This window comes from Perca fluviatilis, chromosome 3, assembly GCF_010015445.1.
Source record: "Perca fluviatilis chromosome 3, GENO_Pfluv_1.0, whole genome shotgun sequence".
NCBI classification, from domain to species: domain Eukaryota; kingdom Metazoa; phylum Chordata; class Actinopteri; order Perciformes; family Percidae; genus Perca; species Perca fluviatilis.
Window position 1 is genome coordinate 23265411 of NC_053114.1, and position 15553 is coordinate 23280963.

At 39.5% G+C, this 15553-nt stretch overlaps 1 protein-coding gene across 6 annotated transcripts in view; it reads right to left on the reverse strand.

The window, feature by feature from the left end:
• Positions 1-15553, reverse strand: part of mybpc3 (myosin binding protein C3) — a 38550-nt gene that overhangs the window by 9585 nt on the left and 13412 nt on the right. For 2 of the 6 annotated variants that reach the window (XM_039794298.1, XM_039794296.1), the window contains 16 exons: positions 15522-15545; positions 14449-14612; positions 14206-14338; positions 13983-13985; positions 13730-13854; positions 13514-13619; positions 12171-12337; positions 10461-10626; positions 10268-10374; positions 10127-10156; positions 9905-10044; positions 9668-9739; positions 5389-5548; positions 5153-5257; positions 4852-5040; positions 204-338 (listed from right to left, as the gene is read on the reverse strand). In XM_039794298.1, the coding sequence (XP_039650232.1) occupies positions 204-338; positions 4852-5040; positions 5153-5257; positions 5389-5548; positions 9668-9739; positions 9905-10044; positions 10127-10156; positions 10268-10374; positions 10461-10626; positions 12171-12337; positions 13514-13619; positions 13730-13854; positions 13983-13985; positions 14206-14338; positions 14449-14612; positions 15522-15545 (1826 nt within the window). The remainder of the gene's footprint in view (positions 1-203; positions 339-4851; positions 5041-5152; positions 5258-5388; positions 5549-9667; positions 9740-9904; positions 10045-10126; positions 10157-10267; positions 10375-10460; positions 10627-12170; positions 12338-13513; positions 13620-13729; positions 13855-13982; positions 13986-14205; positions 14339-14448; positions 14613-15521; positions 15546-15553) is intronic. The other 4 variants (XM_039794299.1, XM_039794297.1, XM_039794300.1 and 1 more) reach the window with 2 other exon arrangements.

Here is a 15553-nt window from a genome sequence, read left to right on the forward strand (position 1 = left end):
GCCTCCTGTCAGAGATTTTTTTCATCCTTTTCCTAAACAAACAACAGTTTTTGGTAATCTAACTGTCCTGTATCGGATGTTTAGATATTTGGAAGGATCAACAACTATTCTTTACTGTGATTAACTGATTGGTGTATATAAACGTTAATGATATATGCCTTTTCCTCATCAAAAGCATGCAGGCGGGTGGCTGCAGCACTTACTGCCTTCCTTGCAGTACTCAACGCCATAACCCTCAAGTTCAGCTGAGCCGATCCTCTCAGGCGGCCGCCACTTCAGAGAGATGGAAGTGTCACTGATGTCGTCAACGCAGAGTCCAATGGGCTCACTTGTGGGGGCTGAGAGTGAGGCAGAGGGCAGATTAATGGTCTCTGTTAGTCAGTTAGAGCATTACTGAATTACATTTGGAATGAATTACTGAACAAGTGGATGAACCTGATCAGGAAAAAGTAACACAAACTGGATCAAGTGGTTTTAAGGTGGAATGAGCATTTTGACCATGTACATCTTTGGCAGCTCCTTACTTTCAATTTAACTTTGACTTACCTACAGGCAACAGAATTGCTACCAAGGCGGCAATTTAGTTGATTTGTTGGATCTTTGAGCCAAATAATGGGGAATTAGTTTGTGTCTGTGGCTATATGTGTCTGGTGTCTGTCTACTGTTTCTGTCCACACAATCTTAAAGCTTTAGTGCGTAACATTATGATATTGATGAACGTCCGTTACATTCAAGCCATTGCCAAATGAGTTGCTACAAAGCTTATTAAGACTACTCTCTCTGTATTTCTCAGTATGACTATGTTCACAAGATTGTGTCGTCCGGTGACTTTCCCGTGCAGAAGCTCGAGTGAAAATAATGACCTCTTCTGAAGAGTTCATCATGTTTTTTTAATCCTCCGTGTCCTCCTTGGTTACTAGCAATTGCGTAGGGGGAGGAGTGAGGGCACATGCGCAATCACAGAAGGCTCGTATCATGGACGTGGACGCTCGAGTGTTGTTGTCATTATTTAGAATTCCTCATGGGGGAGACAGAAACTACGCACTATAGCTTTAAATGTTCAGTAATTGCAAGTACATAAGTACTGTAGTTGTTTATCAGATTTGGTAATCTTGGGTTAAGAAATGTTATTGGCGTAACTATATGTTTAACATTAAAAACAATGTTAATTATCCAGGGCCTGTGGTGCCTGGTTGTGTGAGAAATTAGAAATGCAGTTAACATTTAATTTACATAGTAAAGACTGATGTAAATTAGTATATATTTGACAACAGAAAACAAAGATGATGTCAATTTCAATATCAGATATTTGTGGTTGTGTTATCAGTTATCAAAATAGTCTATTAGCCTGTAAGCCTGCGTATGTCATCCCGGGAAAGATGAGCCGGTTGACTGACCTGGAGTTCACAGCAGGGCTGAAGTCTAAGTGCTGGCTGTATTTTCCGTCCCACAGGGATTAAATGACGTGATTTAAGTTTGCATTAAAATACTTTGATTTATCAGCCACTTCCCACACACTGTTTTCACTACAGAAGTGCCAAAAGCAAACCAGTGTCACAACAAGTTGAAGCTGCAGAGACTAAAAAGCCTTGTTTTCAAGTAAAAAAGCAAACGATGAAGCAATATTATTATGACATTGTTTAGCATTGAGATGTACTCTCATTTAAAATTGTATTTGTGTCTATTGTAAAACTGTAGTAGTCAATGAATTATGGAGGGGGAGAAAATATGTACAGTATCATTGACTTCTAATAGAGATAAATAATGGCCATATAATTATTTTGAGTGAGACTGAAGAAAATTAAAAAAACATTTTAAACATGTATTTTATATTTAAATTAAAGATAAATCCTGATGACACATCATCATATTAAAGTTAGTAAATTAAACTTTTTAACCACCTAAGTGACAAGCCATTGCAACAAAAATAATTTCATAAAAAATTCCCAAATATACAATATCAGCTAATAATACTGGAAGTATGATAATTTGGGATGAGTAACCAACTCATACTATGACTAGTTTTGCGCATGGTGCAGTGAAGAATCCTCCAAATGGCAACAGAGAAGAACTTTATTGTTCCGAGGTAATGTTTAGTCAACCATATATTTTCATGTTGTTGCAACAACTCTGTGTCACAGGACACAAGTAGGCCTATTCAGTGTAAGCAAATGATGGGAACACCTGTATGGGGTCATGGGTTTCCTTGTGTGTAGAAAGTCACAGCAGCAGAGATTGTTTGTAAAGTAGCTCAGGATGGTCTGGACAAAAGGTGCAGAGCAAAAATCTCATTCAGATGTGTATTAAAAGCAAATCATAAACAGCGCCATGACTAAACCGTGCTCAACACTTTCAAACATGTACACCGCTGAAAAATGAGTGGCTGGAATATGCAGCCAATTAAGTTTCATTTCTATTTCTAAAACCTACATGATAATCCGACATCTCAAAATTAATAACACTACTACCAGCAGGTTGTGGCTTAGGTTCAGCAGCAGGAACGGGCTCCACAGGGGTCTCTTCTGCAGGGGGGACACTTTCTGTTGGGGGGATACCCTCTGCTTGTGGTGTCTCATTCTCAGCTGGAGCTCCCTCTTCCCCACTGGGGGCTGCCTCTGCAGGGGCGCCTACTGCTGGTGGTTCACTACTGGCTTCTGGTTCCTGTTCGACCGCAGGAGGTGGAGGAGGCGTCTTTGTCTCAGACTTGCTGGCTTCCACCTTTTCTGGAGCCTCCACTGGAGCATGTTTCTCTGTTTCCACTGGCTTCTTCTCAGCTGTCTTTGGAAGTTTAGGCTTTGTCATCCTTCAACAGAGTGTAGCAGTCCTGTTGCTGACTGAAGCTGGTGGCTTGTACGTGTCTGGCTCTTCTGCCAGATGCTGCCTTGCTTTAACCTATGCTCTCATTCTCTCTCTCTCTCTCTCTCTCTCTCTCTCTCTCTCTCTCTCTCTCTCTCTCTCTCTCTCTCTCTCTCTCTCTCTCTCTCTCTTTCTCTCACACACACATACACATACAGTCTCTCATTCTCTTTGCTGTAGCGACAACAATTCTTCCTCTGGAGCAGCCTCCACAGTAGCATGAACCCCTCTGTGTTAAGCAGCTCGCCCAAGCAGAGCTGAGTGCTTCCAGGCTATTATTTATAGAGAGGGAAGCCAAAGATAGTTTCCTTATCGGCTGTTTTACAAGCAAGTAGCCATCTGGATACAATGATGTCCTCTCTTAAATCAACAAGTGGAGAATGAGATGGTGGTTCAAGAATCCGTGATCGTATAGTAGACTAAAAGACAATGCAAACCTGAGCCCCTGCCTTATAGGAGGATACTGTCAGGAAAGTAAGATAGTACATGTTACTAAACTGGTCCCAGACCTCTGGATCACACACCATGATGTAAAGGAAGGAAGTAAAACAAGTCAAATTATCAAGCTTATATCTTACTCAACCTCCCCCCTCATGTTTCTATGTTCAGGACCAACATGAAGAATGCCCAGGTGCTGTATAAAGATTTAGACGAGGAGTCTAGAAAAGAACATCATAAACGAAAAGGTCTCCTTAGAGAAGTACGGTAGAGGCTGAACATATGATCAATAGCGAATGTAAATTCCTCATTGAAAAGGACTTAAAGCCATCAAAAACTTTATTTGAATCTTAACTAATTCTCTATAGCATTTAATATTCATGGTCAAATAAGCAACAATCAACGTTTTTAAAATATCTTGAGGTATTATTTATTAGTAGTTTATCACTTAAAAACACACTTTTTTTTTGCTTTGATCATATTTGATTGATAGTGACAAAACAACCCACCAACTGTAGAATTCTTAAGTCAAAGCCTCTTAGTTGTGACTTCATCGGGTCAACAAATTTCAATTTTGCTCAACTTTCAGACAAATCGTTTGCAACTGGTCATGTCATATCGGTAAGTATTTGTTCAAGGCTGTTCAGGCATTACATGGAGGAAATATTGTGAATGCTACGGTAGAGAGGAAAGGTTCTTTGGATTACATGCACTGCAGGTCTTGAGGAGTACTAATGTGTTTGTGAAAAAGCTGTATGAAGCCATTTGTGAATCCAGAGGGAGCTGTGTGGAGATAAATTGCCTCAACTGATGTCACTTGAATCAGCGTCGGTTGGGTCTGAAGACTGAAGTTTGAAAATGAAAAAAGTCTGGAGATGTGGAGTTAGAAGAAGGGATCTTACCAGACATCTGTAGCCCACTCCAATCTCTGCTTAAGGCTAGCGGCTCGGGGCTACATTCATAGACAGTAAAATAAATGGAGCAACAGATCCTGTTGCTCTGGACAGAGAGCAGTGAATGCTATTAGAAGCACTTTTCCGGTGATGGCTGAGCATTACTGCACAGCTAAAAACTGAGCTTGCTGACGTAGATGTGACGTTAGCAACCTGTCTGAAAGTTGTAAGTCTTCTGTCTTCAGAAATGACCTGTGGATCATGTATGTGCAAGCTATATTTTTGTTACACAGACTATCCACAGCCTTCTTGGATTACAACAAACAATGATGACCCCCTCCTGTCATGACCACAAATCAACCAGGCCCCATGACCAGAGTGAAACCTTGTCTGACCAAACCAGACATGGCACAAATATGTCAACGTCATCACCATCTACCATTACTCCTTTAGATAAATCATCATCTTCATGATACTGTAGTGTGTATAAGAATTTATCTTTTGTTTTTCATTGAATCTACTGATAAATGTATGATCTCTTTTATAGAACAGTTTCAACAATAAACAGCTCATTGAATATGCAGTGGAGCAAATGTCTGAAAGAGATTCATTGAATGCACCAAGTGGGATAGGAGGCAGATTTAATGTGTTAGTAAAGACTCACCGACTGGCACGAAAGGCTGTGAAGCTGAACTGTGACGAGACAAGCCGATGCCGTTGACAGCATAGACTCGCATCTCGTACTCCACTCCTTCAATCATCCGCTTGGCTTCATAGGTCGTGTCCGGATAAGGGTCAAAGTTCAGTCTCATCCACCTGTAGCTCTTCTTCTTCTTTCTCTCCAGCACGTAGCCTGAGAATCAAAATGTTATCGACTAGGTTTGTCAGAACAATAAAGGAAGAGAAGACCTCCAAATAATTTAAACAAATGAAGCATTTTGATGTTTGTTTTTAGTTTTTCTTACCAATAACTGGCTGTCCACCATCAAACAGAGGGGGGTCCCACTGGACTACACAGGAGTCCTCTCCCACGCTGAGGATTCTGGGAGCCTGGGGAGGATCTGGAACATCTGGGAGGGGAAATGGCTCACATCTTTAGAAAAGAAACATGTATTTTTACACGTATAGGTGCTGGACTGATTGTGATTATGTCTAGACGGTGATGATAATGAAAACCTGACTGCTGACAGTTCAGTCTTACCGACAACTTTCACATTGATATCTGCAGTGTCCTCCCCAGCGGGGTTTCGAACCACAACAGAGTAGATTCCCTCGTCCTGCCTCTCTGCCCCCTCGATGGTGAAGACACAGTGTCCTTTGGTGGTTTCCACATGGACCCTGCCGTCTCCGTCTGTGACGACCTAAAGTACACAATGAGAATCCGAGCAGAGTTACTGGATTGAGTCTCACTCTAAATGGATTAATAGTTTTGTTGCACATCCTGTGGGTAAAGATGCTGGTACAGTACATGTACTATATTAACATCATGCCACATTTGGATAGACTTCCCAACACAAAGTTTCTTGTAGTATTTGGGCAAATCATGCTTTTTAAAACACATGTTGATTTGAACACACAATTCCAGATGTCACCGTGCAAATATAGGACCAGCATCTGAAATGAAAGATCAGGAGTTGCTCAAAAGGGCATTTGTGTCCATTACTGATTTCTTGTAGGTTGAATATTAATATATACACTACTGGTGTACAAAAGTTTTAAAACACCACAATTTTTCCAGGTTTTTATTGAAATTCATGCAGTTCAATGTCTTATTGTACTCTGAAATGAAAGAATAGAACAAATGAACAATTTAAGTTAAAAAAGAAATCATGGAATCAATTTATAAACCAAAACGTATTCTAAATTTTTTGACTCATATATGGCAGATATAACAGCTGAACACACTCGTGGCATTCTTTCTACAATGGAAATCAAATCATTAAACTTACATCACTAATACAGTGCTCATGATTTCTCAGCACATTTGAGCTTTATACAGACTTTAACCTTATAGGCTCTTCAGATACTACACTGTGCTTGAAGCTGTTGTCCTGTGAGCCGCCTATCATGCTAGCTGTTGACTCTCAGAAACTTGTCTTCTGATTCTTTTGTGGCTTTGGGTCTGCCAGACCTCTTCCTGTCAGAGTTTCCCGCAGTTTCTAAGTGCCTTTTGATGGTGAAGAATACTTTACTCAGTGACACCTTGACTTTCTTCGCAATTTCTCTGTAGGAAAGACCAACATTCTTAAGTGTTATGATGGTCTGTCTCTCTTCCATTGTTAATTGCCTTTTCCCCACCATTTTTATGGCAACACACTACTTTCTGCAATACAATACTGTTCAAATAATGCTCACGAGGGTACAGTACCACAGTGTGTTCCAACAATACTTTTATACAAACAGAGGGGGTTGTAAGTAATCCAGACAAGTTGGAACACCTGTGGGAATTGGTAGCACCAACTTTCAAAGCTTGATCAACCTCCATTGCTACAGAACAACTTTACATTGTTAACCCATTTCTTGTTCCCTGAAAAAGGCCTTTTTGTAAAATACTGAAATGTACATTATTTTTCAGTTTTGGGTAACCTAGACTTTTTTTTAACCTCAGGCAGTTCACCACTTACCTTTGTACCATTTCAAGCTATTCATTGGACTTGAACTGCTAAAATATCAATAAAAAAATAAAAAAATTGGGATGTTCTAAAACTTTTGACCAATACTATATATATATATATATATATATATATATATATATATATATATATATATATATATATATATATATATATATATATATACACACACAACTTCAGAATAGTAATCATGTTACTTTCTTTGATTATATACGTATGTATTCCATTGTATAATCCAAGGATTATTTCACAGAGTCCCTTTATGAAGTCTCCACAAAAGAAAAACTTACTGCCCAGTGTCCTCTGACCTTTTGTCTGTTTATTGGAAGATTCAGAACATGCTCTTACCTTATTGACGTAGACGAATACTGACCACATGCAGTGTTTTGCTTACCATGCTCTTAAAGCGCCCATATTATGCTCATTTTCAGGTTCATAACTGTATTTTAAGGTTGTACCAGAATAGGTTCACATGGTTTAATTTTCAAAAAACACCATATTTTTGTTGTACTGCACAGCTCTCTCTTACTGCTGCAGATCCTCTTTTCACCTGGTTTCTGTTTTAGCTACAGAGTGAGACCATTGACATATATATAATGGACCAATAGACCCTGTTGCTCTGGACGGAGACCAGTGAAGGCTATTAGAAGCACTTTTCTGGTGATCTCTTGCTTTACTGCGCAGCCTCCAACTGAGAGAGACAACGTAAATGTGACGTGAGCAACGTGTCTGAAAGTTGTAAGTCTTCTGGTAGCTGTGCCAAGAGAAATCTCAATCATTCCCAATCTTACAGAGATGGAGAGCGTAGGTATAACATGCTAGTTAACATTAGTAATTAAACCTAAACAGCTAATGTAAGTCGAAACTGCCTGCGAGCTTCTCCTGTACTATACGGTAATTCCTCTACTGTGCGACAGTAAGTCACTTGGTTATGACACAATCGTTAGCCTATTTTTACAAAAACGTCTGCTACGGAGTCATAACGTGAGGTACAAGGTAATGGAGCCTTTTATACATTGTCGTGTTTCTTTAGAACTAAACAACGGACAAATAGAGTCTTTAAACGCTTCAGATGTAAAGTTATTCGCAGTCAAGTGAAGTAAAAAAAAAATGGCGGTCAGTGGAATGCTAACAGAGGTGATACCTTTGTAGCAACAAAATGAAGCCATCGAGGTTCGAGTTCTGAGGCGAAGCTTACCCCTTGAGTGCAGGGGGTAAGCTCGCTTCAAAACTTTCGGGGCTCCGATAACGCCGCTACAAAGAGATCACCTCCCGTTAGCATTCCACTGAACTTATGGCCACACCACTTTGACAGCGAATAACTTTACATCTGAAGCATTTAAAGACTCTATTTGTCCATTGTTTAGTTCTAAAGAAACACGACAATGTATAAAAGGCTCCATTACCTTGTACCTCACTTTATGGCTCCGTAGCAGACGTTTTTGTAAAAATAGGCTAACGATTGTGTCATAACCAAGTGACTTACTGTCGCACAGTAGAGGAATTACCGTATAGTACAGGAGAAGCTCACAGGCAGTTTCGACTTACATTAGCTGTTTAGGTTTAATTACTAATGTTAACTAGCATGTTAGTTAGCAATAATTAGCCTGTGCTTATGTTATCTCCTTACATATACCTACGCTCTCCGTCTCTGTAAGATTGGGAATGATTGAGATTTCTCTTGGCACAGCTACCAGAAGACTTACAACTTTCAGACACGTTGCTCACGTCACATTTACGTTGTCTCTGTCAGTTGGAGGCTGCGCAGTAAAGCAAGAGATCACCGGAAAAGTGCTTCTAATAGCCTTCACTGGTCTCCGTCCAGAGCAACGGGGTCTATTGGTCCATTATATATATATATATATGTCAATGCTTGAGTGAGACCTATTTTCTTCTTCTTCTTCTGTACTATCTTTGATTGCACTTGCACATGCGCAGTAGCTCAGATGTAGATCATGTCAGCTAGCTAACTCTAGAGACAGTAAAAGAAAGGCTGTTTCTCCAACTTTGGTCAGTTACAGGGCAGGATTAACTGGGAGACTTCTAAATGAGGGCGCACGTAAGTAGTTCTTTTGTAGATTATGGTGAACTTGTGTGTGTTGTAGCAGTGCTTTGCTATTGAGGACGAGGTAGCATGCTAACGCTAACGCTATGAGCTAACGGTTGTGGTTAGCCAGCTCATTTCGGATTGTTACGTCACAGTCCGAGCCGACAGCTCACCCGGAGACTGAAGGCAGGACACATTCAGAAACCGTATCTCACTCAAAACAGCATGGATGGATTTTTTTCAAAGTTTGTATGTGTGTGGAAGCACCAGAGACACAAAATAACACCCCAAATCCCAGAAAAAATGTTTTTTTCATAATATGGGCACTTTAATGCTATGTAAAACTGAGACATAAAAGAAAATTACGCATGTACATCAAGCCACTGGAGAAGGTGCTTTTCATGTATTAGTCTGCATCTGTTTGTTGTTGTTGCTGCTGAAGCCTGTTCTTTCTTCCTAAAGCAGTAAATCAGTATAACACACAACCTGTTAAGTCAAGCCGCAGGATCATTTTTTTTTTCGTGTCTTGAAGTCAAGTGGTAACGCAGTTGCAAGTTTACACAGGGTGAAATGCACATAGGGTGCATCTTCTCCACTGGCTATATTTATACATTCAATATACTTCAGATGGGCCTATGTTTTTTTTTGTAGAAACAAGGACAAAGAGGTGGTAAGCTTATTGTTTAAAAGACACACATGGGTAAAAGTTGAAAAACAGTGCTGGCAACATACTGACTTGGATTTCAGACTACTACAAACATGCACACATGTATATATTCATACAAGACATGCACACTTACTTCCCCATCGTTCAGTGTCCAAGAGGATGCCGGCCCTTCTTTCTTCTCTCCGTCAGGTTTTACAGAACTAGCCTACATTTGAGCAGAGCAAAGCGGTAAAAGCCAAAGAGAAAAGAGAGGATGTGTAACCCTCTCTTTCTCCTCAACTGAAAGATCAGTATGCAGGTTGGCATCACTGAATTAGGCTGTTAGTGGCTGATAATGGATTAATAACACAAGTCTATATGTGTGTTTTACCCTCTCTCCTTTGGTCCAGACCACTGTGGGTGCAGGGTCTCCAGTGATAGGGACATCCAGACGCAGTTTGTTGCCAGCCACCACTACAATGGTTGACTCGGCAGTGCGACCCATACAGTCCAGGTGGATCTTGGGAGGATCTTATAGAGGGAGAGAAATGGTTAAAAGGAACACATCCTTGAATTTCATCTGGTTAACTACAAGAGAGTAAGTTTGGGGTACCTTGGCGCGGTACATAATCAATCTTCACCTCTAGGAAAGCAAGAAAAAAAGAGAGTGATGAATTGTTTAAGTAAAAATGTAGCTTGTCAAACTATACGTGATGTTAATTTTGAAGTGTTAAAGCAAAAGCATCAATATTACCCAGGAAGTTGAGTTTAGCAGAAAGGTTAAAGGCGTGGCCATCTGGCACAAAAGTGTAGTCTCCCTCATCCTCTGGTTTGACCTCATCAATGGTCAGTTTGTGGATCCTAAAAAGGTCAAAGTTTTTCAGTTCAGTTTATGGTTTTGAGGAATGTATGCAGCACATTTAAAGCAGGTGCAAAAGCGTCCTCACCTGCCAATATGGGTGATATTTATTCTGGCATCGGGCTTGACTTCTACACCATTCTTGTACCAGGTTCCCCTCACATTCTCATCCGACACCTCACACTTAAACAGCGCCTGATCCTTTGCCTTCACTGTGAGGTCTGCAATGCTCTGGTAGACCTCCAGGTCTTTCTCTACACAGTCAGAAAAAACACAAGCTCAGATGGCAGATAATGGAAACTATCGAGGCCTTCAGGCTTCAGAGGAGGCTCTACTGTACGAGACAGCGGAATAAAGATGCAATGAGATGATGATGATAAAATGATAATAAATTAGGTGCAGCTGTTGTATGTGAGGATAATATAGTAATAATATGTTTGAGCGTGGGGTGTTCATTATATTTGTGTGGCCCTTGTGTGTTGTATCTTAGCAACAGGCACAAATGGAATAGTTAATTGGAAGAATGTAGAAATTAAGTGGGAGGAAAGACCAGATACAGGAGCTTCGGGCTATTACTGTATATCACAAGAAAAAATGTACACGGGAGTTATTAAAGTTATCCCAAAGGAATTGTTATCTGGGCGAGATAAGTTACACTTCACTCCTCATAAAGGTTACAGGAGTGTCACGTCAGCTCGCTGCCAGGGATGGCGAAAAAAGGGGGAATGACACTACAATGGGAGTTCTGCTGTTGACTGAGGTGTTGAGCACACATACACACACACACACACAACACACACACATCACATAAATCACAGCTTCTACAAGAAAATTCTAATTATGACCAAACATCGATGCCTGTCATGTAATGATTTTTGTTCATAATGAATACTTCTGCTCTGTGAGATAATGGTACTACTGTAAGATGAAATTGTTACGCGGTGGTAACAAGGAGGGTGAAACTAGCTGGGGTTTATATATTTTGCCTACGTCCATGTACGGGTGAGTTTGAACCGTCCCCATCCATCATTTTTAGATCACCTGTAGATTGAAATTAAGCATATTTATCCACCTTAAACCTTCAACTGCAAAACATGCCATGTCTTAAATACACTAAGATCCATCATATTATTGAAAATGAAAAACATCAAAATCTGGACACTTAGAAAGATCTGAGGTGCCCAGTACAGATCTTTCATCAGCATCACCAGGCTGTTGTGACTTGATACTAGAGGAAAATCTATCATCTAGAAATAAAATAAAACCTACTTAAAAAAACACACACACACACAATTTGTTTTTTATATAAAATAAAGACTTGGTTTTCTACTCTCATGGAAAGAATATTGTAGATTTTTGAAACAAGTGAAATATGAGGTTAGCTGAGTATCAAAAAGTGAAAAGTGAAGCAATACAAGTGTCAGCATACTGTTTTTTTGCCTGGTTACACATGGTGATGTAGCATCAGTTATTGAAAAAGTGGGACATTATATCAACATAACAAAACAACAGAAAAAACAGACCAGTGAGAGAAACCGGGTCACTTGTGTAGAACTGTGTACTTCAGGTGAAATATGGTCAGCGTCTTCTAACTTTAACTGGCATGTGGACTTCGTAGCAGTAACCTTGGCCGAATAATGCGGTCAAATGCAAGAGCCACTATACTCCAAAGATAGACAGCATGCCAGGACTTGAAAGGCCACACGACTATTGGCAGGGTATGAGAATGTACACTTGGAGCGTTTATCACTGACAAAAGTGACTCATACTGTACTCAGCACTCAAGACTGACACTCACCCTGTACCAAGAGTTCAGCCATAGACTCGCCACCGTTCGTTTTAACCTTGTAGTGGCCGCAGTCTTCTTTCGTGGCCTCATTAATTATCAGGACATGTTTGCAGCCGTCTTTCTTGAAGCGATACTTGAAAGACTCGTCTCTTGTTAATTCCACACCATCTTTCTCCCTGCACAGAAATTCACACAGCGACCAGAATAATTATGACTAATAGTCATTATTAAAATCATGCTAATTAAGCTTATGTGCAGGTCTTTTAAAGGTTAATACTGATATTTTGGAGCTTTCAACCCCATCTCATGTTGTTATGATCTCCCACCCATTCAGTATATGAACCCTTGTTTTTAACAAGTCCACATTTAGGTCTTGTGATGAAAATGAAGTTAGCTCCATAAGCTGAATGAAGACAGTGAGATTTGATGGAAACCTCAAACTAGAAAATCGTCCTTTGAGCTTAGCCAAAATACTGTTCCAAAATGTCAAAAACAAACATCCATGCACAGACCTGAAACATGATCTTAATACCCTTGAGAAGTACTTTGTAAAGGTTAGTACACTACATTTATCACTCATACTGTGCAATGATTTTTGTCAATTTTAGATCATGACACTTCATGACACTTCTTACCTTTTGCAATGTTAAATTTATCTCAAGTTAGACATTAATCGTTAGACTTTTTTCCCCACGTATTGACCTTTGGCCACTGTTTCAAGAAATGTTTTTCAGTTCGTTTTGTTTGTCTGCTTGTCAGCAGGATTACGGAAAAACTACTGGCCCGATTTCCATGAAACTTGGTGGAAGGATGTAGCATGGCCCGAGGAAGAACCCATTACATTTTGGAGTGGATCCGAATCACGCATCGGATACACAAATTATATTTCACTTTCGTTAACATTGTGAGATAGGGTATGGTCTTGGCGGAGGTCTGCGCTTTCTAAGTGCCCTTCTAGTTTTAACTATTTTGGGCTCAAATAAAAGCCAATAAGCAATTACAGCAACTATCTCCTTCAGATAAAGGTCACATGGGACACATACAAGAATGCTGATGTGACCTTTTCATTGAGGTGATGAAATGTCCAGCTTGCAGTATGTCACAAAGACAGTGCTCTGTCTGACATGACAAACTCAAATGCCATCTGCTGGGTGTCTGAGCAGTGAACACTGTGTAAGAAAAGAAGGGTTTAATTCTACTTGTTTTGATTTAGTACAAATTAACATGGCAGCATCCATTTATCAATCCATTCATGACAAATTGATTGTATATCTAAGCATTTTTAATATGTCCGATCCAATAGCATGCAAATGTAACTCCTTACAGAGAATGTGTAAAGAAGAATATCTAACCATTTAACATTGGCTCCTTCCTCTGAGACTTCACACTCTAACTCCACCCGCTCGCCCTTCATGACCATCTGATCCTCCAGGTTCTTCACAATCATGATGGGAGGCTCTGCAGAAAGCATACAAGAATGAGAAGGGGAATTATGACTCTTAATCCTGAAAATGTATGTTTTGTTTTTGGATTTGTTATGTTGTAAATTTCCTCAAAACTTAAAATACCTTTAACAAAGAGCTCAGTGGTGCATTTCTCCTCTCCCACCACACAGCAATATGCTGCATCATCTGCCAAGGAGCAGTGGTTGATGGTGAGGTAGCGCATGTTGCCAACACTCTCAAAGATGTACCTTTACAAAGACCAGTAAGATTATTACACATTGCTAATTTTTTTTTCCAGGGCTATAAATCATGAAGTTGATGAAATGGCAAACATTTTGGGAAAAGAGCACATATACTGATTTTTTTTTACACTTACTTGCTAGGGATGTTATGAAAGATGGAGTCCATCCATATATTGATGAAAGCAGAGGCAACGGAGAGACAGAGAGAATTAAAAAAGTTTACTGACATTATCAAGGATTGCTACTGTATTTGTTGAATGCTTCATGATGTACAGGTCCAGCATGTTTTATGGAGTTGAGGTTATAGTAGTAGTAGTAGTAGTAATAATAGTTTCCATCTCTTTCCTAAATTCTAACCTTCCAGTTGGTTGAATTGCTTGTCCATTCTTCAGCCATTTCACCTCAACATCTGGATTGGCGACCTCAACGGCCAGTTTTATTTTATGTCCTTTTGTCACTTGGTAAGCAGGATCCATCTTTTTGAGGAAAGCTACGTTTCAGAGAAGTTAGAAGTACAATAATCAAGTTACAATTAGGTCTACTTTACTTTACTTTGTTAGAATTAGATCAAGTGCAGCCTATTATACACTCTGCACAAACCTGCACTTTTCTTCTCTTCTTTCTTCATCTTCTTCAGTCTCTTGAGCATGCCTCTCAGGTCGGTAATGCCGTGCTGAAAAGCAATCTTCTCATATTCTGAAGAAGGCGCATGGCTGAGAATATCCCACACGTCCAGGTCCGGCTCTGTGCTCACCTGCACGGCTCTAATACAAGGAAAACAACCCGAGAAGGATGTTAGAATCAGTGACTTAGTGTTTGAAATTCACATTAGTCTGGAATTCACATTATGAATACAGACTAAAAGAGGCATGCTATAACAGAGGTACAGTAATATTAACATGCTGGTAATACAAATGACAGATTACTACTCACAATTTTATTCACGATGAATTCACTATTCATTTCTAATAAATAACTAATAAGCAACTGATCGTTAGTCAACTTCATACAGTGTTTACTAATATACAGCATATAGAATGGCATAATTAAGATGGTAACAAAAAAACAAAAATTATAATTTCTTGCATGACCAAAAGGTGTTGCAATATAATTGCTTGGATTCAGTATTGTTTTTGTGTGGTCATGAACTTCTTAAAAAGAGACACTATTTAGTATAAAATATAGACAAAAAAAAACGTGAATGAAAAACTAATGAAAGAAGGAACACAAGCTAGTTATGGCTGCAGTATCCTCCCTCTCCTCTCTTCCTCCCACTAGTCTGGGTGTTTTTACCTCACCTGTCCACTAGGTGCCCTCAGCAACTTTTCTACCTCAGCCAATCATCTGACCAAGTGAAGAAAATGCTGTTTATTACTATAGTGAGAAGCATTATGTTTTAAATGTTAAAGTAATTGACCTGCACTATTTAATCAACAATCAGGGTACAGAATACTGTAAAAAATATATAAATAATGATATACATTAGCAAACAACACACTTCTTTGCATGATACTGCTATTCACAAATAACAAAACAATTATACAAAATACAGTAAAATGTTAATTCTTTTCTACTGTAGTAAATACTGTTGAAACAACTGAATCCTGACAAATGAATGCATGCACAACAAAGTTTTCCTGCGACACTCAGACAGCATGTCAGCAGTTTCTTACCGATTTGAGGATTTTAAGAAACTGCTGCTCAT